Source organism: Plectropomus leopardus, chromosome 20 (genome assembly GCF_008729295.1).
Source record: "Plectropomus leopardus isolate mb chromosome 20, YSFRI_Pleo_2.0, whole genome shotgun sequence".
Lineage (NCBI taxonomy): Eukaryota > Metazoa > Chordata > Actinopteri > Perciformes > Serranidae > Plectropomus > Plectropomus leopardus.
In genome coordinates this window covers 1722743-1748659 of record NC_056482.1, presented here as the reverse complement: position 1 = coordinate 1748659, position 25917 = coordinate 1722743, and the positions used below count along the sequence as shown (strand labels likewise).

The following is a 25917-nucleotide window of genomic DNA, read 5'->3' as shown; positions in this document are numbered from 1 at the left end:
CATTGTAATGACAAAAACAAGCGTGTGATTTGTCTCCCTCTTTCCCTCTTTAAAGGGTTTGAAACTGTACCCATTCAGTGCCACTTGCAGCTCTGATTTTGGGCAACTGAGCTGTTTCCTTCTCTTGGCCGAAAAAAGACCTGAACCTGCAATTGTTGCTTGCGGACTATTTTTGTTGTTTGGGTTTTTATATTCCTTTTTTTTTTTTTAAACAGAACTTTGAAAAAAAAGTTTATCATCATATATTTGTTATTTAAGGGAAAGAGACTGTTGCATAATTTAGAAGGATTTCACGTAAAATACTTGGAAGTTATTAAACAATTAAATATTAGCTTGAAAATCTTTGTAAGACGTACCTGGTTGAACCTGCGTGTGAACGCGACCACGTTCGGGGCCAAACTGTGTTTCTCTTTCCCATTCCAACCACAGCTGGCCAGCTCCTGCCAATCAAAAAATCACATTAAGCAACAGACTGAGGAAATATGTAACAATATTTCATACCATCATCAGTGTGGTGGCTGAGACCACAGAAAAAACATAAGTCAGTTGAGTTTTACCAAAAAGATGAATAATGACAACATCACACTGTTGGCATGGAATTACCGTTATTATACTATTTTTTAAAGCTAGATGTGAAACATTTTACACAGAAGCTCTGATAGAAAATGTCATTCCCTGAGTGGCTACTTTAAGTAACACAAGTTAGCAAAGGGCTATAAAATTAGAAAAACATACATGATGTATTTTTAAATCATCATAGTCAAACTATAAGTGCATGACAGGAAAGAAAAGACAAGAAATCAAGACAGTGTGTGATTCCATGCTGGGGGCTCTTTGAGGCTGTGCTTAATCACAGCTCACAATGACAGCTAACATGCTGATGTGAAACAGGTATCACGTTTATTATGTTCATTGTCTGTGTGATCAAAAACCAAAGTATTGGACAAATTAAGGTTTTAAAGTGATGAAGACGCTTGATGAAGAGTGAGAGGACTGTCAAAGTTTTTACAAATCCTCCTGACAGGGACATGCGTGTCTGTATAACATTTCATAACGATCCATCTTATAGCTGTTAGGACATTTCACCAAAAAAGACAAATGAGAACCACATGGTGGTGCTAGATGTAAGGTCGGGGGATCACTAACATCAGAAGGACTCTTCTTCTGGGGCCAATGAATGTTTGTTACTTTTTATAACAAATTTCAGAAATTTTCGAAGCAGAGACCCTTGGCCTGAATTTTGTCTTCTCTCTGACACATAAACTAGGGATGGATGATTTCAAACAGCAGGAATTAACAGCCATCCATCCACCACTGGAAATCCCTTCCTATTTACTCTCTGATAATTGATATTACAATGATACAATGATTTTTTCTTTGTATTTCCTCTAGTACTTTATCCAGTGTTTGTCAAGCCCTAATAAAGACATTAACAAAGAACATCCCGACCTGACAAGAAAGAATTCGAGAAATTCAAATTCTATTATAAACAAGAATTAACAATTTGCATTTTGGGCCAATCCCCTGCTGGACTCAAGTTTCAATGTAGAAAACAGATTAAAAGCAATATTTTGTTGACTGGCAGATTGTTTTGAGATGGAGTGTCAAAGTTTCATCTTCATACAAGTGACAACTTGAAGACGTTTTTCAACATTAATTTCACCTATTAATAGTATTATATTATGTATATTATTTTATATTAGTGTTATAGTGTTATCTGTGTCTCTCGAGGCTGCTTCAAAATCTGCTGTTCTTCAGCAAACCGGTGATGTCAGTCAGGCTGCACCTCTGCGTGTCCAGGGGGGATGTGCGCTACATGCACCCAAAAAATTCCTTATTGTTTCACAAAGCAGCTGTATGTCCACCAGCTACTATGCAACATGTGGCAGGAAGTGATTTTAGAATGAGTATATATTTACAAAAAAAAAAGTGTATTACTTTGAACATGAAATATCTTGTCTTTGTACTGTATTCAGCTGAATAAAGGTCTAATAAAGGTCTAAAAGGGTTTATAAATCATCAAATTCTGTTTTTATTGATGTTATACACCATCCCAGCTTTTTTCTTACACATCTCATCTGATACCGATGACTCCCAACAGTTTGAGATAGTTCAATATCAACACATCATTGTTGTCCTCCAAAGTTCCTCTTGAGAACTTTTGTTGCTTGGTAAGAATATTAAACACAGACACAACAAACTAAAAAATGAAAATTCTATTAACTGCCAGAACATCTCAAACTGTGCACCACGACTGGAGTCCTGCTCCTATAGATTAAAATGTGGTGTTGGAAGTTCAAAGTCAAAATGCTGCTCAGGAGACCAACCACATGACAACATGGCTCACTCTTACCTCTGGATGTATCGCTTTGAAGACCGGTGCATCCATCAGAGTGATTTGGCTCTGATAAAACAAGAAAGAAATCCATTACCCTTCAATATGCAGGAGATTAAGAAAAGCAACATATAAATAAAGTACATGCTTCAGCTGAACAACGCTGAAATAATAATTATGGGAAAATACATATATAGGGCCACTGGTCATAACTGTAAATGCTTAGGTGAAAATACCTGCTATAGATCAAAAATACTGTAAATGAACATAAACGCTTTGACTGAATGCTGATTTTGTTGAGAGCTGACAAACTACTTGAAGCAAATATGCAACAATAACGAAAATTAAAATATAAACAAACTGTTTCAGTTGAACACCTTCCAGCCAGTGGATACATTTCAATCAGAATAAAAAGTCACGTTTAACATGGATAATTTGGGGATGCTGGTAAATCTTATTGAATTTCTCTTCAAATGAATCTGATGAATTCTTACAGTATCTGTTGTCCACAGCTGTTTTATACTGAATTAGAAGTTTGACCTTTAGTTCATTTAATCTCTGCAGACATCTTCAGGTATTCAAAAAGTGCAGCAGCAGCAGCATGGTGACGTAAACCACACTGTTCACTGTTTTTATCTTCATTAAATCACTTGTTAAACACCAGGCTGCTACAACGTAAAGCCATCCACCCCCACACACAGCAGAAGGGTTGGTCAGTATGTAATATGACAGTATGTACTATTTCTTGAGATGTCACAAGTATATGGTATATGACTGCATAAGTGTGCGGCTCTAAACCTAATGTCTGACTAATGACTGAATAGTAATACATGATAGAGACCCAAAAAATGTTAATAAAATTAATATTATCACACCTAGCTTTCTTATTAACAGAGAAATACAACTGTACACCTTTTGAATTCAACTTTTTCTCAGTCACAGAACACTGATGAGGCTTAATTGTCTCATTCATTTATCATAAAACACCTTTCATTTACACTCCACATAAACAAAATAAAACTCACTCAAACTGTCTTGCTGGTAATCTAGTTAGTAAGTCCCCTGTTCTAAAAATCAACAGCTCCTGTTTGGTCCAAATAAATCCTTAATTCACTAACTCAAATATAAAAAAAACATGCTGTTATTCCCCACGCTCTCTCTCTGCCTGCTGGCCACCGGCTGTTTACAGTCCTGTAAATTCTCCTTCCACCACTAGGTGTCACTGTGTCTTTCAGCAGTTCCACCAGTAGAGACCAGAGACTGAGCTCTGGTGGTGCATGCTGTGCACTACATACAATGAGTTTAATAGAGATAGGATTTCCAGTATTTATTACGGTATTGAAAAACATACTTTCGGGATTTCCAAATACCCTGGTATACAGTGATACCTTGATACCTCCGAAGCCTAGCCTGAACTTAATATTCTCTTGTTGTTGCAGGAGACGTGGGATTATGGGGCTCTTAATCCAGTGCATCACAACATCCTTTTCAACTTTTTAGCAAAAATGTTCTATTCTTAAAGGCATTACAGTGTAAACAGTGCTGTCACATGAATTGTGAAACAGTTTTACAACTTCATATAAACTACATCAATCCAGTTTCATCAAGTGTCTTTCCACTTGCTGAGAATGTGCATTGCACGTCCCCCAGCCCAATTTGTGCTGTTGCGAAAACATTTTTTTTACATCCTCCAAAGCATACCTCTTAAATCATTGGCTTAGTTCAGACAAACTTTACAACTGTTTTTTTGTTTGTTTGTTTTGTTTTGTTTTTGTCATGGTCATCTGTTGGAAACATAGTTGATGAGGACTGAGCAGTAAATCTGTGAGTGAAAAGAGGCTAAAAAGAGTTGATGAACATTTGGTGTGTGATTAGGATCCTTTTAACAGTAGATTGATTCAGTGTTAACGTAACAAATATTGAGTTTAAAAAAAACAAGCGAGTCAGAGTTAAGAGCAGCATTGCCTATAATGTGTTTATTTCTTGGTTATCAATTTCTACCACTTCAGATTGACAGGAGTTCAAATCTTTGTGAGGGAATTTTATCTGAGAGGCAATATCTAGCTCCCTCTCATTGACATGTAGAAGCTTTGCTGAGTGAGGATTTTAATAGCAGGTAAGATCTGATCCTTCTTGTATGCTGCACAAATCCTGAGTGACATTTGAAAATACTCACAGCAAACTCCTCAGGTGTCACCTTCAGCACATCAAAGACGACTGCATCATAGCTCTTAGCATAGTCCACGCAAGGTCCATCCAGAGAGTCAGAGCTGCTGCTGGCCTGAGAGACAAACACACACACAAACACACATACTCACTGGAAGAACTGCTCTGCACCTCTGTAACCGGCTGTCAGGGAACACATGGAGAATATCATGAAACAGAGTCCGTCTACATAAAGTCAGCAAAATGTAGAGAGACACAGGTCAACTAATTTTAATCATTTATTCAGATAGCTAAATTATCTGATAAACAACCAGAATCTCAACAAATGCACATGCTGGCATGGATGGTTAGAATTAGACAACAAGGGTGCAGATGGTTATAATCAGCAGTGCTGCCCAAAACTGGTTCAAATGTTGGGGATATTTAGGCTTTGTTTCTGTAAAGTGGGAGGAAATGGAGGCATGTTGTCCATCTTTATATAAAGCCAATGGTTAGGACATTAAAGATCAAAGAATAATTACTGGTGATGATTTTCGTGACCTGTAGGCCTCTCTTCTTCTTTATTTGTGTCTGTGTCTGACAAACCATCAGTTCGGCCTAATTATTTACTTTGTTGTTGATAATATTTATTATATTTTTGTATTGTGGATTGATATTTAATATAACTTTTCTATCTTTACTGATTCCATGGCCTCATTACTAACTATTATTGTGATGGAACCATGTTGTTTTTGTGAGTACAGATTCCAGCTAATGGTTTTATGTTACTTCAGTGATCAAGACTCGTTAACATGATTGTCAACAATACAGGGTTCAAATGTTTAGGAAAACTCTGCTTTAGAAATATTTCATAAGGAAGGAATGCATTCAAAATATCTATTAGACCTTGAGCACCTTTGTTTTGGTGAGAAACGCTGACTGTAACAGAAATGTTGGTTGTTTATATGAAAACATCACAACATTTTAGAAGTCATATACAGACAGAAGAGGATAATGACAGTGACAGAGAGAAATTAGACACACAAATTAAAAGCCATATACAGTATGATCCAAAGTGAAACCATTTTAAGTATGGGTTTACACAAACAAAGACACTTAAAAATAACAATGACTTGCACCATGTGATTCACTGGGTTATTATACTGAATCAAAGACTCCGCCAAGTAAAAACAGATGCTTATTTCCTGGCATATTACTCATTCCACTTTATGATAATAATTTTCCCCTCGCTTGTTAATTTAATCTTGATGCAGTGTGCAAAAGTTGACTTTTTGTCCTTCCTGGGTTAATAAGGCTCAGCTCTGGCATTTTAATCAACAAAACCAATTCAAGAGGCCTTGTTATAAACCATAACTTGGAAAAAGAGAACAACAAGCATGCAAAAGACACATGCAACAGGCCTTATTCAGATGTTTTGGAAAGTGCTCCACAGGTGGAAAAATACTGCTTTTCTTTTATTTAACCCACTGTTGTCTTCAACTGCGGGTAAAATTTCCAGAAAAATTAGCATAAATATCCCATTTCTATTGATATTTGTGCTCCACCATATATATATATCAAATATATGTGTATACATATATATAGATAGATATTAAGATATAGATATACAAGGGCTGTCAATTAATTACATGCTCTGTGATTAATTAATCGCACACATCAAATTTTGCTGTGAAAGTATTTTCAAAAATTCCATTTACATTTATAAGCACAAATTCCACTTATTTATAAAGTCGTGCAGCTCCTGCACTGTAAACCAGCATGGTCCTGCAAATAATTCAAAATAAAATGCCTTGTGTCAACAACTGATGGGATTCTGTCAAGTCAGAGACATTGTCAGAGTAAGTCTGAAACAGAAATAGAGAAGTTTTGAGTAAAACAGACGTCTTTGTATTTCGTCATCTCACTGATTCTGACAGAGAGAGATGACAGGCAGCTGAGATGTGCCAGACAGGCCCTGCTCATGCAGATGTTGTGGATGCTCTAACCTGTCAATACGGGCATCTCTGCTAAATGCTTTGCATTGAAGTGATATTTCAGGCTTGAAGTACTCGGATAGTGACAAAATTCATGTTACAAAGCCACTGTGGCCTTCAGTAATGCAACAGGTCACGGCCCACCACAGCACGCAATTAATCAGCGTTAATTTTTTTAAGCATTATTTTTTGTGATTAACTAATCTAAAGTGAGCTGTTATTTTTGACAGCTCTAACACACACACACACACACACACACACACACATACGTGTGTGTGTGTGTGTGTGTGTGTGTGTGTGTGTGTGTGTGTGTGTGTGTGTGCAGCAATGAAAACTACAAAAGCTTGTTCTTACCTCTGAGGTGACTGAATTGATGCTGGTGCCATCTGAGAGCCCGTTCCTGCGATACATGCTCACAGAGGGGCTGGTGGGATGCACAGGTCAGGGCGACAGAGGCCTATAGCTGGGGGGCACACATAACCTCTCATCCATGCCTGGAGAGGGAAGACAAGTTTGTTTTCATTAGATTTTTCTTTAATGAGCTTTAAAAACAGAGAAACAGTAGTTAGTATGTAGTAATTTGCAGTTGTCTTTATTTTTTTAGATAATGTTGTAGTTCTCTTTTGCAGCATTTAATTGAACATATGCTTAAAGGCATTTATACAAAGTGCTGTGATGGAGTTTTTATTATTCTAAACGTTGACACTGAAATTGAATTTTTATTACAAAAGTTTATCTGCACCAGATATCTGTAACTGGTTTCTTTGATTATTAAAAATTGATATTAACCCTTAAAGAAACATAACAGCCAACCCATAGTTACCAAACCCTCTGATGGATTATTTGGACAATACTGCAGTGCAGGAAAGTACTAATGGCAAGAAAAGGGCAATTAACAAAGCAAGCCAGACAGCTCATCAGAATTATTTAAAGTGTAGGTCTTTCCCTTTTCACATTAAAAAAAAAAAAAAAAAAAGCCATGGTGTCACTGAGTGCCGTTTCCTACAAAAGCCTGGTGGAAACACAGTGAGCAATCTTACGAACCAACATGAGACAAAACTGAAACTATTTAATAATGACCACTTAAGCTTCACTTTCACTAGCTGTACACTGCAGCTGCATATGTGAGAGAGAGAGAGAGAAACACACTTCCAAAAAAATTTAACTATGGCCGCAAATGCTGATTTTGTGGTGGTGCACCACAAATAAATGAATGTGTGGAAACTCTGCAATGAATCCTACATTCTAGGGATGCACAATATTGGATTTTATGCCAATATCCGATATGCCGATATATAACAAATCTTTTGGCCAATAACTAATAACTGATCAATATATCCACTTTTTTCCCCACCTAATTTTAGTAATCATCAAGTCTCTTCTGTAGTGGAATTAACATCATAATCTGCAGACTCTTATCATGATGGCTCACTAGCAGATGGAGACATGAAATACACTGCTTTTCACTGCATGTAATATTCATTCATTGTGCAAAAAAGGAAAAAGCATGTTGACAAATTCCGATTAAAACAAATTCCATTTAAAATGATAGTTATAATGATAGTTAAAATGATAGTTCAGTATTCATACCGATGACGTGCCGATATTGTGCATCCCGATCATGTTCATTTTGGCAGGTCCATTTCGGCATGCTGTGAAGTACGCAGTCTGATGGCTGTATACATATAAATAGTGTAATGACCGGGCACTGGGTGGTTAGTTGGTTAAGCGTGCCCCATATTCAGAGGCTATGTTTCCTCACCACAGCGTCCCCGGGTTCAAGTCCAACTAGCGGCCCTTTGCTGCATGTTATCCCCACTCTCTCTCATCCCCATTTCCTGTCATCTCTAGCTGTCCTATCAAATAAAGGCCATAAAGCCCCACAAATAACGTTAGAAATACTGTGATGACACTCCTTGGTAAGCAGGCTAAATTCCATATATTAATATTCATGAGGTGCTTTGCACTGACTACTTATAGTTGGATGTGGGCGAGTAGAGGACAGAATATGGGCCTGATCCACATGGGGACAATGCTAAATTGATTGATTTTATTATCCACCTGAATGAAAATTTGTCTTTGGCTTCTCCAAAACATTAAATTACAGACAAAACCAAATCATTAGATACATCACACCATACAACAACAAACTAATTGTACTACGCATCCTACGCACTGTTTCATAAATGGGATTGCTGGACATTTTACAGTGTAACAATAAACTTGTCAGAGCTCTCTGGAGGACAAACTATAAGATGGTGACACTGTTTCTAAGTGACCTCTTATCTTGGTTGGCATTTCTGTTGAGACTAAGTTTGAACCCACCCTCACGTCATCCCTTGGTTTATGGACTACCGCTTTGAAGCCTTGAGTTTGGCAATTGGCCATCCAGTCATGGTAAAAAATAGTGTTTTAAAAGTGGTTCTGCAAATCCAAGGTTGCACTACCTAAATTAGTGAGTGCTAACGGTGACTGTGAAATGCAAATTGGGGCTTGTTGCTGTCAGTAAGCTATCCATAACAAAGTTTCCTGTGGGTCACCATTAATTAACCATCATAAAACAATATAAGTCTTGCTAATTGATGGCTTGTCGACATGTTCAGTCAAGAGCTAGCAGATCATTCATTCATTCGCCGTAACCACTTATCCTCTTAAGCCTCCTGCAGAGTTTAGCGCAGCCACACTGTGCAACATGGATCTTTATAAACTTTTATAAGTTTGATGTGTGCAGACTGTGCAATGACATCACCTACTGAATCGCAGGCTATGATCTACATCCATGACATTAATACGCATGAACAGAAGGTCGTCAGCGTGTGCACTAAACTGCTGTAGTGGTAGAGAAAAATGTAAACAAACAAATCAAGCCTTCACTGTAGCTGCATTTATTTGTATTGGGAAAAAAAATCTAGAGAAGAGGAGGAGAATGTGGACATGGTGATGGCTGGGGAATACGGCTAACTTGGCACGCCAGTTTTGCCATGAGAGCTCAAAGTAAGTGTTAGCATCTGTTTGCATTTAGTACTGTCGTGCTGGTCAGTGTGTCATTTCATGCTCCATTTCTATTGGTTGATAAGTAGATGTAGGTCTCAACAGCTGTCATACAGTGAGATTCTCATCTCAAATTTCTGACACTGTCAGATATTCATCCCAGGCTGTCTCTGATCGTACGACCGTGACAACAGCCGTCCTTGCACCTCTCTCACTGTGCAACATAGGACCACCGTTTTAGAGCCACTACCAAAGATATCGCCATGTTTCTGCCACGATGGTTATCTTTTATCTGAAACAGCCCAAAATCGCACAGTGAATACCAGGCTTAGGGGTCGCTGGGGACTGGGCCAATAAATTACCTGCTGAAAATTGAAAATTCATATTATTATGTATTAGCTCAGTAATTAAATTGTAACTGATAAAAGCGCTGATAACATAAAGCCAAACTGCTTCTAACTGACTTAAGAAGGGCAGCATCTACTCACCCTAATACAGCAGGTGGTGGCACATCTTTACAATAGGTTGGCGAGCCGGCAATAAACACAGAACAACACAACAACAATCGAGCACGCTGACTAGAGAGCCAAACATTTTGTCACCTGTGTAGACGTCCTCCATATTTCCTCATTACATCTATCCCATTTAACCCTCAGTTGAACAGAAACTACAACTTATGTACACTTCTTTTTAAAAAACAAAAGTGTGCAATTATCGGTTATCTTATCGGTATCGGCCACGAGAATCAGGTCATTATCAGTTATTGGTATCAGCTGAAAAAAGAAAAGCATAATAATCATGCATCCCTACTGGTATCTATGGTTTCTTGTTGTGGAATGTTTTAACTAGGGTTGATGAGGGCCAATTGTGCAGGACAAACCACAGCGAGGGCCATGAGCGCTCACCGACAGCCCAACATTGACAGACGGCCGACATCAGCTTGGTGTGTCAGGGTTTTAGGCCACTTCATGAGTAGCCTTCCTGTGCTGCTACAGATTTGCCCATAACACCAACAACAGAGTTGGAGAGCAATGGCAACATCCACATGAACAAAAGCATGTGATCATCTGCACATTAGGTATTGTGTACAGTGCACACACAGCTGAAAAATAGATCAAACATGTGCCATGCTGATCCCCTCAAGAATAATAAAGGTGTAATTAGTCCTACCCCAACAGGTCCAAGAAAACTTAGAGGGAAATTAGTTGTCAATCAAAAACAGTCTTTATTGAATAATGCTCAACAGATGACACCTGTATGAGTGTATTTTGTGTGTGCAGACTCCACTATCTCTACATGCAAGTCTATGTGCCAGGTAATCTAGGAAACACCACAGAAATTTAAGTTCCATCTCAAACATAAATCTTCCCTCACTTTGCTCACACTGGCTTCTGATGGAGGATTTAGATAAAACAGATGGTTCCGAATGCCAAATTGTAGATTAAACCGGTACAAAAACTCATTTTTTTATTTATTCCATCCTCTGTCAAAAATACTGAACAGTAATAAATCACTTGGACTCAGATTACCACAACCTGACTGTTTATTATCTGACTCGGTCACACTTGTTTTACTGTTTGACACCAGCATGTGTTGTAGTTTTACCATTTTTAACTGGTTTGATTTTATCTGTTTTTATTATGTGAAACTATTGTTTTTATACATTTATTGTTTGTGAAATTAATGAATTTAAGCACATAAATGCAAATGTTGGTAAGTATGATGTCTGTTTGTGTTTGTTTATGTGTTTATGTTGTATGATGCAGTGGCTTTGAGTCATAAACAAATTTACCCATGGGTCAATAAAGAATACCTTACGTTACCTTAAAACTACTGAACAAGATGTCAAAATTAGGGATGCACAATAATACCAGCATGTCATTGGTATCAGCAGCTTAAAGTTAAACACTGGAATCGCCAACATGCTGATTTCTGCCGATATCATATTCCGATATTTTTTTCATTGATAAAGTGAACATGTATACAAGATCAACCCTAAGTTTTGTTCTTATCTTGCTCAGTGAATGAATATTAAATACATTAAAAAGCACTGTATGACATGTCTCCATCTGCTGGTGGACCATACGATTAGAGTCTGCAGAAGATGATATTAATTCCACTACAGAAGAGACTTGATGATCAGTAAAATAAATTTTTGTACAAACATGCAACCACTGTCTTTGGAAAAGGGCCCACTGTCTATTTCATAGTACATGGTTATATGTTTTTGGGGTGGAGGATTTAATGCATTTACAGCACAGCCAGTAATGCACCTATCAGTATCCATGGTGACAGATGCTTCCTGCTTATAGTAAGAAAAAGAGTATCGCCCACAGTGTGCCTGTTTATTTATACCCTCCTCTTTTTAATAGAGCACCAGCAGCCTTTAACTACTGCACAGTGGCACCCTGTAGTGAAGCGCTGGTGGGGGGATAAGGTTTAGGACAAGGTCTGTTTGACATACATGAGCTTACATCAGCTTTAGGGCAAGAAAACCTCACATGGCAGCCTCTGGATTCAGTTCAGCTAAGGAATTAAGCAGGAGGGAATAACAGATGTATCCACTGTGGCCTTTTTCAAAGACTGCAGATTTTCAAATCTATCTGAAATCTCCATTATGATTTCAGATTTATCAGAATTAAAAGAACCATTAGTTGCAGTAAAGAGTCAAAAACTGTCTATTACCAGCTTATCCATTATTATCAGAGCTATCAGGTCATTATCAGCTTTGCAATTTTTAAGCAGAGTTGGTCCATTGCTGTTATAATACAGCACTTGGAGCAGGGATACTCTACTTGCTTTGCTTTGGGGCCACTTTTGCTAAATGACAGCAGGCCAAGGGCCAGTCACAGCAGCCCCATGTTGGACATTACTGGGATTTTATAATGTTTCTAGGATTTTAGGCCATGTCTGAGATTTGAGGCATATCTAGGATTTTGAGGCATTTTGAGGATTTCAGGATGTTTCGAGCATTCGGGGGCGTTTCTTGGATATAAGAACACTACTAGAATTTCTGGGATTTTAGCATGTTTCTAGGATTTTAAGATGTTTCTAGGATTTTAGCATGCTTCTAGATTTTAAGATGTTTCTTGGATTTTAGCATGCTTCTAGGATTTTAGGATGTTTCTAGGATTTTAGCACGCTTCTAGGATTTTAGGATGTTTCTAGGATTTTTGGACAGTTTAAGCAATTTAAGCACCTGTCTAGGATTGTAAAACATTTTTTAGATTTAAGGACATTTCCAGGATTTTAGGACATTTCTAGCATAATAAGACATCAGGGGCTTAGCTAGGACCTCTTTGATCCAAGCTAAGCCCGATTTTTTTTTTTTTTATGAACAAGCTTTATTCTCATGTTGTTTTATGCACCTTGACACCTTCAGTACAAAAAAAAATTACCAGTGTGAATCACTTTATTTTTGTTGTGATCTGAAAATGGTTGGGGGGAGCCGGATTTACCCTGTGGGCCTTAAATTCAGTATCACTGCACTACAGGGTGTGAGTGAGGGCTTACTGCTTGTGGCCCAATAAACGCTGGAGCCATTCCTACACCACACAGTCACATATATGCACACATACACACACACACACACACACACACACACACACAGATACACGTTATGACAGCCGAGATTGAAGTCCAGTGTCGCAGACAGACAGACAGATATCTCCGCGCCTCAACAACAAACGTGTCCATGAAGCACGGTGTGTGCGTGTGTGTGTGTGTGTGTGTGTGTGTGTGTGCGTGTGTGTGCCGTCACGACAGCAGCTCCGTGTGACACGGTGTTTAAAGCCCATCTGATCCCAGCTCAGCTCCACCAGGCCTGCTGCTGCTGCTGTTGCTGTGTATTTGTTGTGTGTGTGTTTGTGCGTGTGCGTGTGTGTGTGTGTGTGTGTGTGTCTGTGTCTGTGTGTGGGGGGGGGCTCACGCCTCTGCGGTGCCTACCTTTCCAGCAGGCACACTCCCTCCCTGCTCCCGCTCCTCCTGCTGCTCCTCCTGCTGTGTTACTGTAGACGACAGTCCGAGTCCACATTAAACCGAGTCGAGCCGCGGTGGTGGATTAAAGCCAGGCGGTGTTTTCCCAGCAGAGTCCAGGGTCCTGCTTTGAGTCGAACATGAAGCCAAGGTCGCAACGTTTGGTCCGCAGGCTCCACAAAGCGTGCGGGATACATTAGACGGAATCATACAGACATGGTTTAAACGTGCCAAATTATCTCGAGACGAAAAAAGAAGTGAAAATGAATAAATAGAGACAGCAGGAAGTGACAGGTAGGCGCACTGCTGTTGACAGCCAGGTGTACGGTCTAATCATCCGCGAGACTCCGCGGAGAGCTTCCGCCTCTAATGACAGCGGGCCAATCAGAGCGCGGCTCTCCACCAGCGTCCTTCAGACGCAGGTGCATCTGGGATGATGCCTTCACGAGCTTCCTGCAGGTTCGGACATCACGGGCTCTCTGTGTTGTGTGTTGTTCCTAACACGTTATCATTTATGATGCAAGCCCGTTTGAAAGCCTGCAGAAATTACATTTTTTAAAATCTAAATCCCGACTAGATTACTTTCCTCTGAGCATTTTATAGCTGCCTACTGTAAATTTTCTGCCCCTGAGTCTTACATACAAAGTGCTTTGCACAGTCTTTTGGGGGCTGGTACTCAAGTAAAAAAAATAAAAGAATGTAAAAAGGCCCCCACCCTTTCTCATGATTATTAACTAAATTGTACAGTTATACTACATAGGCTACACACACACATCATGTAGGCCCACTCAACCTAATTTATTTTTATTTATTCACTCATACTAATACTAATTTCTTGGTTAGGTGAATGTTTCTGCATCAAATTATGGTGGAAATGACTTAATGTATGAAAGGCAAAACATAAAATTCAGGCTGCAGGTGAAAAATCTAAATAAAAATATTAAGGAATATAATGCAGCAAGCTTGTGATACTCACAGTCTGCGTGCCAAATCTGGCCCCTGAGAGGATGCCGGATGCATCCATACATTTTAAATCCTAGAAATTTCCTGAAATCCAAGAAACATCCTAAAATCCTAGAAATGGCCCAAAATCCTTCATTCCTTCCTTCATTCATTCATTCATTCATTCATTCAATTATAGTCCGTAACCGCTTGTCCTCGCCATGGTCGCGGGGGGGCTAGAGCCAATCCCAGCTGCTAGAAGGCGGGGTACACCCAGGACAGACAACCTTTCACGCTCACAGCCACACCTGAGGGGAATTTAGAGTCACCAATCAACCTGACCTGCATGTCTTGGAATGTGGGAGAAAGCCGGAGACCCCGGAGAGAACCCATGCAGGCACAGAGAGAACATGCAAACTCCGAGCAGAAGGGCCCCCGCCCACGGACCGAACCCCGTTCCAATCCTAGAAACATACTAAAATCCGAGAAGCATTCTAAAATCCTTGAAAAGCCCCAGTCTAGAAACGTCCTCAAATCCTGAATACATCCTAAAATCCTTTAAAAAAAAAACAAAAAAAAAAACATACTTGAATCCTAAATATGTCATAAAATCATAGAAATGTCCTAACATCCATAAAACATCCTAAAGTCCTAGAAACACCCCAAAATTCTAGAAATGTTATAAAATCTTAGAAATGTTCTAACATGCAATAAACGTCTTAAAATTCTGTGGGGCTGCACAACTGGCCCCCGGTCCCTGTCTTCCTGTCATTTTGAAAACTTGGCCCCTAAGCAAACAAGATTTGTTTCCTGGCTGAGACTGTTGGGCATTTCACACAGTCATTCATTCATTTGTTCTACACATACCCTGCTATCAGGTAACAGGAGGGCTGGAGCAGATCAGACATTGGGTGAGAGGCAGGGTACACCTGGACAGCTTGGCAGACCATCACAGGGATGACACATAGAGAGACAACCATTCACATTTACAATCCATTGCCCTAGAATCTGTAAACAATGAAGTTTGTGTGTGAGAGATGACTGCTGTGATTTTATTTAATAGTTATGTACTAATACTTATTTCAAATCAACTTTAAATATTCTAAAAAAAATCTCAGAGAACAGACGTGTGCAGCAGCTGCAGCTCTGTTCTCCTCTGCTCTTTGCACTGCATGTTGGTGCAGCATCTAAACCACATGACAGGTTTCTTTAAATGAATTATCAGAGCTGCAGTGTGGGAGATGTAAACATTATTTTAGTTGAGTTTAGCTTTTAGTCATGTGGAAGGGTGGAAATCATGTGGTGTCTGTCTCCGCTTGCACCATGAAGCTGGTGAACCAGAATCTGACAGAACGATGGAGGAAGACGATATGATTTATGCCAGACTACTTTACTTTTTGGTAATCTCAGTGATGGGTTATTTCCTCAGTTAGGCTTGCTATATACATTGAGATGTTTTAATAGTAGTTAAACCCTTTGAAACCTGCAGTAACATTTCTTTTCTTGTGCTGCTTTCAGAGGTCTTTAAACTTTTGAATCTACAATAAATAAATGATTTAGTGCAATTTCTTTCAAAAACATCAGTTCTTTCAAAAAAGGCAATAAGCAACGTGGCATAAATGCTCCACAAATTGCAAGAAATTAGTAGATGTAGAATTTTTTATTTTCATAATTACATATGTAAAATTATGTTTCAAAATTATTACAAATTTTTGAGCACCTTTTTGAAGTTCATTTTTTTGTTTTTTTCTTAAATTTGTCTCTTTTTTGCATTTTTTTTTTTTATTATGTTTCAGGGAATTTTCTTTCTTTTGTTGCTCATTATTATCTTCCCATGTCTTTGAAAAAAATCAAGCCACTTTGCTCAGGTTTCAAATGGTTCACTTCAAACAGTGACAAACAATGTCAAGGCTAATGGCAAACACCATCATTACCAGGCTGCAGAGATCAGGGAGCTCAATTTGCGTGCATTACTGTGTTGGCTGTGACCGCTGACATATATAGATGTAAGATTCTATATCTATGGCTGTGGCAAGGGAAATCAGAGAGAAAAGGTGAGGGGCTCCAGCAGTTTGGCAAAATTAAAACTAATGCAACATGCTTTTAACCGAGCATTGATGCCATGAGCCAAACTAAAATATAAAATTAGAAATATAGAAAACAATGTCTTACAAAAATGGTGGTCAAGGTCAAAAGGGCAGTTGCTGGAGCACTAGCTGGGGTCTATCTGTGTATGTGCCGGCTGGTAATGACTGAATGTGGAGAATTTTAGGCTAGAATTCAGTTTTAACTGAATGGTGACTCTTTTGCCTGTAACATTACTAATTTCTTTTTGTACTGACCTGCTGCTTAGTATCAATTTGGTTTGTATCATTGATATAGCCATGGAGATATAGGGTGGGGGAGGTGGCTGGGTGCTGCAGTGTTTGTAACATAAAAATGTCTCCAGAAATGTCTCATAACCTTCATGTTCTGACAAAATGTTGGACACAAGTATGTATTATTTTTTTCTTTTCAGAGACCTCAGCAGCTTCATGAAGTCCTGAGCTTCCTCACTGACCACTAACTCCTCCCTGCTTTTAGAAAACTTTGCTTTTGTGGGAAAACACACTTTCCTTTCCTTTTTTCTGCTTTATGTCTTTTCCGCTTCATCTTTGTACTCTTGCAGACTTATCTTCCATCAGTCGATTACCAGTTTGCTCTCCAGGTTTCTGGTCCCATTTCTCTCTGTGATCACTGACCTTAGATCTTCTTTTATATATACTAGACAAATCACAATCAGAGAACCCAAACTGTAAACCTAAAGCAGGTTCAGTGCCTGTCCTCTCTGTCGAGCTGGCTGCCCCAGCTGGCTCATAGTGCAGATAAAACAGCACTCCAAGAGACCAGGGATCAAATTTTTACAAAAAGGGACATCAGGACTGGCAATTGCACGTGGTAATATCACCCAAAGATGTATAATGACATTGACTGTGGATAAACCAACGGAGAACAACAACAACAACAAATAATAGGAAAAACATCTTGCTTTTTATTAACAGAATAACAACAATATGTACACATCATTAATATATCAAGATCAATACAACAGAGATCACACTAACAAAAAAGATCTATTATGTAAAGTATAAAAATACAGCTGCTCAACATGAAACATTTTCCAACTTTTTTTTAATTAACAATTCAATAACTGAATTGAAGCAAACACAAAGGATCTGAACATGACCTTGTTACCTCTTTATGAAATCTGTAATCTGCCAGGACAAAGGATTTCTACATAGCACAAAATCACTGAACTTTTAGAACAGTTATATGTTTTGAACACATTAAATGCAGTCTCACAGCATGAGGACAGACTAGATGTTGCCTGCTTGTCCACTCTGCGCTGTGTTGTTACAGGTTGTCCACCCCGCGGATTCTCCTGGCCAGCTGGATGTCACGGGGGAACACGGTGACCCGCTTGGCGTGGATGGCGCACAGGTTGGCATCTGAGAATATCATAACGAGAAATGCCTCTGCAGCCTGGAAGGACGAGGGACACATCAATAATATACAGTGGTGTCATGTGTCATGTCATGAGTATTTGTACTTTATTGCAGTATTTAGGTATTTTTGGGGAGTGTTTGTACTTTACTTGAGATTTTACATTTCTGTGAAATTTTTACACTTTTACTTTTGAACATTTTTACTCCACTACATTTCCTAAATAAAATGTATACTTTTATTCTACCCCGAATTCTTAGTTATTTCCTATCAAACAGGGAAAGAAGAGAGGAAAGGAGAAGGGGATGCACTGATAGCTGAAGGAATGGGAGGTAAGAAAATACTAATAATTTGGTTCTTCAAATCCTTTAAATTGTAAAAAAGGCTGTGTTTTTCTTCAAGAGTAATATATGCTCCATTTTAAAGTTTGTGTGTGTTACGAAGAAATAAACTTCATAATGCTCAGAATTCTGACCACTTGCTTCTTTATTATCAGTATTTACTTGTACTTTTACTTTAAATACTTAATTACATTTGATATGATAACATTTCTTTTAAAACTTCTGTACAGTAAATATCAGATACTTTTAGCCTTTTACTCAAATCAGAGTCTAATAGGTGACTAACTTCTACCAAAGTCATCTTCTGGTAAAAAGAGGCTTTCAGATGCTTTGTCCGCCACCGATAATAATTTAAGGTCTAAATTAATTTAGAAAAGAGAGAATTGTTGTATTATGTACTGTCACATGGATCTTGTTAGTGTTTTGGGATTATATTTATTAGTTTCACGATTACAGTTATTGGGAGAGTTGGGTCACATTGATGTGGATGTGACATTCATAATCTATATGAGTACCTGCCTATCACCTGTGTCAGTTGATAGGAGAGAGGGTGAAGTGGGTCATTGGATTATTTGTTGACCGTACTTTTCCTTTGATGTCTGTGATTAGTTTGTGCATGTTATAATAGTTAATTCCTTTCCATTAATATTTTTTTTGCATGTAATTTTTGGATCTCAGTGAATCTTTGGTTGGCGGGTCATACCAGGCCCAGCCTCAGCCTCTCAGCAACTTTTAGTTTGTTTCCTGTAGTCTCTACTTTGTGTATATTTTATTTTTTGAAACTGTTGTATGATGGTTAAACAATGTACTTTATCTGACGATCTCATTTAAACAGAGCTTAAAGCAAGGAGGGGGATCAGGGGTTGGGAGAAAGAATGGAGGGGTCACAAAATTGCAAATGTGTTTAAGTAACTCACACAATCCCCTTTTAAAAAATGGAATCATCCCTTTAATATTAAAAAACATGCCTCTTACTCACTGATCTGAACTGTAGTGATAAAGCATCATTGGCCCTTATTTTGCATTTATTTATTTATTGACACCTTCACTCACACATTTACATGAATGGTTAATGAACTGTTTAATCTAGAAACATAAAGACACTAAAATAAACAAGGTTATTTTAAGGGGGAACAACAAACCTGTTTTTAATTCTATGTCTTATCTAGCCTATGTATTGGTTTTAAACTCATATATTCATAAAATAAACCTATGCCAAAAATAACCCTAATGCTTATCAAAGACAATTCATTTATTCTTCATTCTTCTTCATTAGCGTCTATGTGGTGCATATGCAGCTTGGCTGTCAGTGGACTTTTCAGTGCTTACTGCACAATCGCTGGTGCCAGTTGCTGAAAATATGACCCAGCTAGCTGTCGGTTACAAACCAGGTGGAAGTGTTTGACAGATGTGGCACACAGAACCCAACCCATTTCAGAAATACAGCACCAAATCTAATCATTTCTAAATGTGAATCCCGACATTAACTTGAAAGGTCCAAATAGCAGAAGAATGCCTTATTGCCTAATATTATTCATTATTTACTCAGTCGGAAAACTCTTTCCCAGATCAATATCTAAACAGCCTGTGCAGGAGGGGGGGTTGTGTCCTCACAATGTTTTTATTCCATTGTTCCCACTTTTCTTGTGCTGCATTCAGACGCCTATTACAAGTATTTCAACCTTTGATCCCTAAGCAAATTGATGTGATTTATTTCAAAAACATGGAAAAAGGCAATGAGCAACATTGCAAGAAATGTCTTGCAAACTGCAAGAAATTTGTAGATTTTGGAAAATTATTTTTACAAAAGCTAAGGAAAAATGTCCTGAGAAATGCATATTCATAACAACAAATGGTAAGTGGACTGCACCTGTACAGCTCCTTTCAAGTTTTTTTGACCACTCAAAGTGCTTTCACACTACATGTCACATTCACCCATTCACACACTGGTGGCTGAGGCTACTGTACATGGTGCACCCTGCTACTCAGTATCCATTCATTCACACTCATACTCCAATGACGCAGCATCGAGAACAATTTGGGGTTCAGTATCCTGCCCAAGAAAACTTCGACATGTTGCCTGGAGGAGCCGGGGATTGAACTGCTGACTTTAGAGACTTTAGAGAGTTAGAGACGACCCCTCTGAGCCACAGCCGCCCCAACAATAGAACTGTTTTAATTTTTAAAGCATTTTTTCCAGGTATTTTTCTTTTATTTTTATTTTTGTTTTGGTTTTTTTTACTTTCCCATTTTTGTTGGGGTTTCTTTATTGTGTTTGTTTTTTCTAATTTTTCTGTACTGATGTCTTGGTCACCTCTTCTCAAATTACTCATGTTTTTATATGAAGTCAAGTCAAATTGCCTAAATTTCAAAGGGTTAAAGTGTAGAGGTCTTACCAAACAACACAATATGCTCCAAACAGGCACCACAATTCATACTTTAATCCTTGAGTGAAATCTTAATGGTGTCTGAGGTATTCTGAGGATGCTTCCTAAACATCAACACTCCATGTATGCACTGAATCATTCAGAAAAATGACTGTTAGCATGGTGGTGGAGACAGCTGCTTACCTCCTGCAGGGCCAGAAGAGCGTAGACCTGCCATCTGAGAGATTCTCTGGAAAAACTCTCACACACCTCACGGACCTGAAACAAGACAAGAAAGTCAGAGTTAATCAACCAAGGCTGCAGTTACACAGATAAGAGGAAAACACATAGCAGCTGAAAATTATGCTTTTTCAGACACTGCGTGCATGCTTAAACCATATGACTGGAGACGTGATGAAAACAGGTTAGTAAACAGCAGAAAACAGTGTAGAAGCAAATGGAACTGTTACAGTGGTGACTTCTCTTTCACATCTCTTACTTATTCCATCTCTCTTTCAAATTTAACTTGCAGACTTATTCAGATCAATGTTTGAGCACTGCAAGGGTGAAGACAGACAGTATTTTATGACATCCCATCTTTGCATCTCACAGATTAAGGGGCTTAAATTAGCAAATGCAGTGTTGTGTTTCCATCGATGCCGATCCAATCCGGAGCCGATAAATACCCAGGTCTACTGTCTGTCTGTACTCTTTTTTAAATTATTAAAATTATTTTTGGCTTTTATTGCTTTTAATGGACACGACAGCTTAAGCGTGGAGGGGGGGGGGCTTTTGTATGTACATCTGGCTTTTGTATGTACCTTCCCATTACATACAAAAGCCAGATGTTAGCAGGTGTTAGTGGGCTTCTGTCTAGTGGAAAAGGGGCTTGATGCTTACACCTCTTCACACAAGAAGAGAAACTTGGTGCAGCTGCCATACTTTTCTCGTGGTTTACTGTTGTTTGACTCACCAGGCGGGAGAAGGGTCCCTTCCTGAGCAGAAGATCGGTGCTCTTCTGGAACTTGCGGATCTCCATTAAGGCTTTAGTCCCTGGACGAAACCTTCTCTTCTTGGGAGATGCGGGGGGCGGCTCTGGAAACAGATACAAAGTATTTTACTGTGATGGCAGGACAGGTAGGCTATTCTCTACACTACTTCACAAAGGTTGGATAAAAAATAAGAATTTTATCTGCTGGTGTACTGACATGTTTTAAGTACTTGTTTAGCTAACTGACCTGCCTTTTTTTCAAACTTTTACCAGAAGCAGTGATTTATTTTTGTAACAGGAGTATAATCATTAGTTTGAATGCCAGGCCAGCTAGATAAGTCACTCTCACTTGAAACCCTACTCCGTCTTGGAGACTTGGGTGTTGAACCGGAGGTTCCTGGGCTAGGCAACGGGGGCCGACGTTTGGGGATTTTGCCCTTGCGGCGGCTGGCAGATGAATCATCGTGACGCATCCCCTCCAACACACAGGTCAGGACCAAAAGAGAAAAATACTGCAGCTGAGGTCAAGCTGTAAAAGACAGAGGACATGACATACTTTATCAATCAAATAATAAGCCCACAGGTCATCTCTTCATAGGAGCTGGAGAGGAGGGGCGGCTGTGGCTCAGAGGTAGAGAGGGTTGTCCACTAATCTGATGATCAATGGTTTGATCCTTGGCTCCTCCAGTGAACATGTAAAAGTATCCTTGGGCAAGATACTGAATCCCAAATTGCTCCTGATGCTGCGCCATGGATGTGTGAGTGTGTATGTTTGGTTACTGAGTTGCAGGTGGCATCTTGTGCGGTAGCCTCTGCCAGTGGTGTGTGAATATGTGTGAATGGGTGAATGTGACATGTTGTGTAAAAGCACTTTGAGTGGATGGAAAACCAGAAAAGCCTTACACAAGTGTAGCTCCATGAACTTTTTATTCATTATTTTTTTCCATTTGCTGGTTTTACCTAAAAAATACAGATTACAATGATGTTTTAAACTACAGGGTCTCTTCTAGGTACGGCTGTACTTCAATCATGCCTCTCCATAGGGAGGTCAGACGTCATGTTAACCACCGCACAGGGACCTTGAGGCTCCAGAGTCTTGTTCAGTAGCACTGCATAAAATAGGACCAATCAGCCTAGAAACCTGCCAAGGGACTACAGGTGTATATTAGCTGTCCTGCTAACTCCAGCATATTTACATTTGTATTTTATACTTGTTCATTAATATGCTGTGTCCCTTTTAAATAAATTAATTAAATAAATAAGACATGATTTGATGTCAGTATATATATTCATAAATGGGCAAGCTATTGAAATTACAACCTGAAAATGTGCATTGTTAAGCCATAACTGATAATGATGTTAGGTTTTTTAAAAAAAAAAAAACAAACAAAAAAAAACCCAAAAAACTACAAGCTGTGGAAATTGTGACAAAATGTCCATTACATGTGAGTGGTCATGGGGTAATACCGATATATTCAAAAAAGGAGCAAGCTGTTAAAATGTAACCCTTGAAACACTTATAGTTGGGTGACAGGAAATGATAATGATGTTACAGGATTTGTGAAGGACTTCTTCACAGTCTAAGTTTTGATATGGCGCTATAGACACATGACAAGTTGTTTGAAATCCATGTGTTTAGAAAAAAGCAAGCTATCGAAATTGCAACTTTGAAATGTAACATTAAATAATAAGAAAGTTGTCATTCATAATCATAATTTGGTAAGTTTAAGTTAAGTTTTTTGCTTGTTTCTTTTACAAACACAGATGTGAAATGTGTAAAAGCTACCACTCTCTTTACCCCTTTGAAACCTGGTTTGACTTCTTTCAAATACGAGGAAAAGAGGCAGTGAGTGACTTGACAACACATGATCCAAAAATAGCAAGAAATTAGTAAAAAGTTACAAGAAAATGACCTGAAAATAAGCAAAAGATAAAAGCAACAAAACAAAAACAAGCAAGAAAATGACCAGAAAAGAGCAGAAATATAAACAGAATGTCTTTGTCTTTAAACAGAAGACTAAACCGATATTAAACACAATTTTCTTGACATTTTCGTGTTGTTTTGATAATTTTATAATAATCGTCACCCCTTTATAAAACATATTTTTCAGGTCATTTTCTCAGTCACTTTTTATTAATTTATTGCAATTTGTGAGGCATTTGGTCAGGCAAGTTGGTCCTTGCCTTTACCCAACTGTGTTCACAATAAATCAAGCCAATTTGCTCCGGGTTAAAAGCTTATGAAAGGCGTCTGAAGGCATCACAAAAAAGTGACGTTGACCCAGGTTTTAAAGTGGTGCTGGTGCTTTGAGATTGCTATGTTTAAAAACATTGTTTTTAAGTTATTTAATATTGAAATGGGTCCTATTGCCCCTCTACGACAGTTCCTAACTACTCCTCCAGCTCCAAGTGAGTTGGAGGACATTCCGTTCATTGAGCTCTCAGCTGTATCGTCCTCTTTGATTATTTACAGTTAAACGAACATGTGAAACATCTGCTTAAATCAGCTCTCCAACATATCCCAAAACTAGCAGAGGCTTTGACACAGAGTTAGTAATCGTAACAGCCCCGAAAAATCGGCTAATATTGAATATTGAACTAACGTTACCCTAGTCCCTAATGTTAATGTAAAGTCTGTGTGACCGAGTCTCAATGTAAGTTAACGTACAGCGCAACCGTTACTTTAAAGTCAAGCATAATGCAATGTATTTTCCAGGACATAACGGCTGCATAACGTCACTAACGCTACCACCACGCTTTAAGTTAACTTATTAAAGGGACTTTGAAGCTAATGCTAAGTTTGCTGTATTTAATCAGTGTTTTTACGTTTACTGCGTCATATTAACCCGCTCTTTTTACAACGTTGCAAACTCAAAGAAGTAACTGTAAACGTACCTGTGAAACTGAATCAGTGTTTCATAAAATTATGGAAACCGAAGAGGCTAACTCGCGGCGAACATTCAACAACATTAACATCAACATGCAACTGAAATTCAAAAGACCTCCTCACCGGATCACCCAATCAGCTTCTTGTCCTTCTTCTTCTTCTTCGACTTATTACGGTAAGTGGCAGCGATAAGGCGCATTACCGCCACCTACCGCTAGTTAGTGTCGAGTGTGGACCAGAGTAAACCCTTTGAAACCTTAGGGCAGAGGGCAACGAGCAACTTAACAAGACATTGCCTTAAAAAATGAGCAAAACATTAGTAAAAGGGTTTCAAGAAAATACCCTGCAAAAAAAACCTAGAAAAGTGCTGAAAAAAACTATTCTATACTACTACTAATGTTATTGTAATGATATAATTGTTATAAATATAGTTAAGTTTTCTGGATTTTTTCCCCTATTTTTGGATAATTTTCTAATAATTCTCCTTTTTTGAAACTATTTTTGGGTCATTTTCTTGTCACATTTTAATAATTTCTTGCAAGTTGTGAGACATTTCTTGTCAAGTTGGATATAGCTTTTTCCCTCATGTTATGGAAAAAATTCAAACCGATTTGTTTAGATTTGAAAGGGTCAAATAGCTTGTGAAAGGCGTCTCAACACAGAACAAGAAAATTGATGTCGATCCAGGTGTTAAAGGGTTACTATTGTGGTGCTTTATGTTGTATTGTGGAATGCTTTTGACTATCTGTGTGTATGCTTGGGTTTTTTTCTCTTTGTTCTTTGGCGTGGCATCCTGGTGCTGGAGCTCAGGGCACACTTCCTTACCTGCATCTCATCAACAATCACCTCCTACAGCTTAAATACTCCAGCTTCACTCCTCTCCGATGCCAGATTGTTGTCCACTTTACCAGTGGTAGATTGGCTGTCTCTCTTGAGATTATGTTTTATGCTTATTGATATTTTTTTGGATTCTGACTTTTTTTTCTCATTGTGCCTCTTTTTCACCAGCCATCTCTGCCTACACGATCCCTGGCTCCCTCCCCCCAACTTCCATTCTCTTCCTCACCCGTTTACAATCATTAAAGCCCTGTTGATTGTTCCTCCAACCTGTCTGTGTGTTTGCTCCGAGGTCCTCCCTCTTCCTCGGTTCCGAGAACCGTAACAACTATTTGACCAAAACAAGCAAACAAACAAAAATGAATGAATTCTTTCAACCAGCCAAGTTTCTTTCAAATATTGGGACAATCTTGCTTAACCCATTTCAGATACATTTTTTAAACAGAGTTCTTGCACTACCAGCTTCCAAACTTCCCTCTTTAATTTTTCTCACTCTCATCAATACTTTTGGGAGAGCAAGACCTATGGCCTATGACTATCTATGTGTTCCACTCATGCCTCTGCTTGACAGTGCTCACATGATCCTGAAGTATCCCTCACTCAACCTTGTTAAAATGCTCTCCTCTTTAG

The 25917-nt window shown here is 38.7% G+C and overlaps 2 protein-coding genes across 5 annotated transcripts in view; both read right to left on the bottom strand.

Annotated features, from left to right (window-relative positions):
• LOC121959529 (ras-specific guanine nucleotide-releasing factor RalGPS1-like) overlaps positions 1-13754 on the bottom strand; it is an 83408-nt gene extending 69654 nt beyond the window's left edge. For all 3 annotated transcript variants that reach the window (XM_042508882.1, XM_042508883.1, XM_042508884.1), the window contains exons 1-5: positions 13411-13754; positions 6829-6968; positions 4512-4616; positions 2354-2404; positions 357-440 (exon numbers count right to left, since the gene is read on the bottom strand). In XM_042508882.1, coding sequence (XP_042364816.1) covers positions 357-440; positions 2354-2404; positions 4512-4616; positions 6829-6885 — 297 coding nt within the window. In that variant the 5' untranslated portion in view covers positions 6886-6968; positions 13411-13754. The remainder of the gene's footprint in view (positions 1-356; positions 441-2353; positions 2405-4511; positions 4617-6828; positions 6969-13410) is intronic.
• Positions 13755-17446: 3692 nt separating this feature from the next.
• Positions 17447-24547, bottom strand: LOC121960108 (histone H3.3). 2 transcript variants are annotated; one of them, XM_042509708.1, is made up of 5 exons: positions 24459-24547; positions 21925-22092; positions 21546-21667; positions 20777-20851; positions 17447-17904 (listed from the first exon to the last, which is right to left on the bottom strand). In XM_042509708.1, exons 2-5 carry the CDS (start codon positions 22034-22036, stop codon positions 17776-17778), a joined length of 438 nt encoding a protein of 145 aa, XP_042365642.1. In that variant the 5' UTR covers positions 22037-22092; positions 24459-24547; the 3' UTR covers positions 17447-17775. The 2 variants fall into 2 exon arrangements, with proteins under 2 accessions (XP_042365642.1, XP_042365641.1); XM_042509707.1 differs by having other exon boundaries at positions 17456-17904; positions 21913-22092.
• Between the last annotated feature and the right edge of the window lie 1370 nt (positions 24548-25917).

Coding starts and splice junctions, on each gene's coding strand:
- LOC121960108 (XM_042509707.1), bottom strand. CDS start 22,036: ATGCGTCACGATGATTCATCTGCCAGCCGCCGCAAGGGCAAAATCCCC. Junction 21,668..21,912: donor AAGACGGAGTAGGGTTTCAA/GTGAGAGTGACT, acceptor ATCTGTTTCCAG/AGCCGCCCCCCGCATCTCCC. Junction 17,905..20,776: donor CTCTTCTGGCCCTGCAGGAG/GTAAGCAGCTGT, acceptor TCGTCCTTCCAG/GCTGCAGAGGCATTTCTCGT.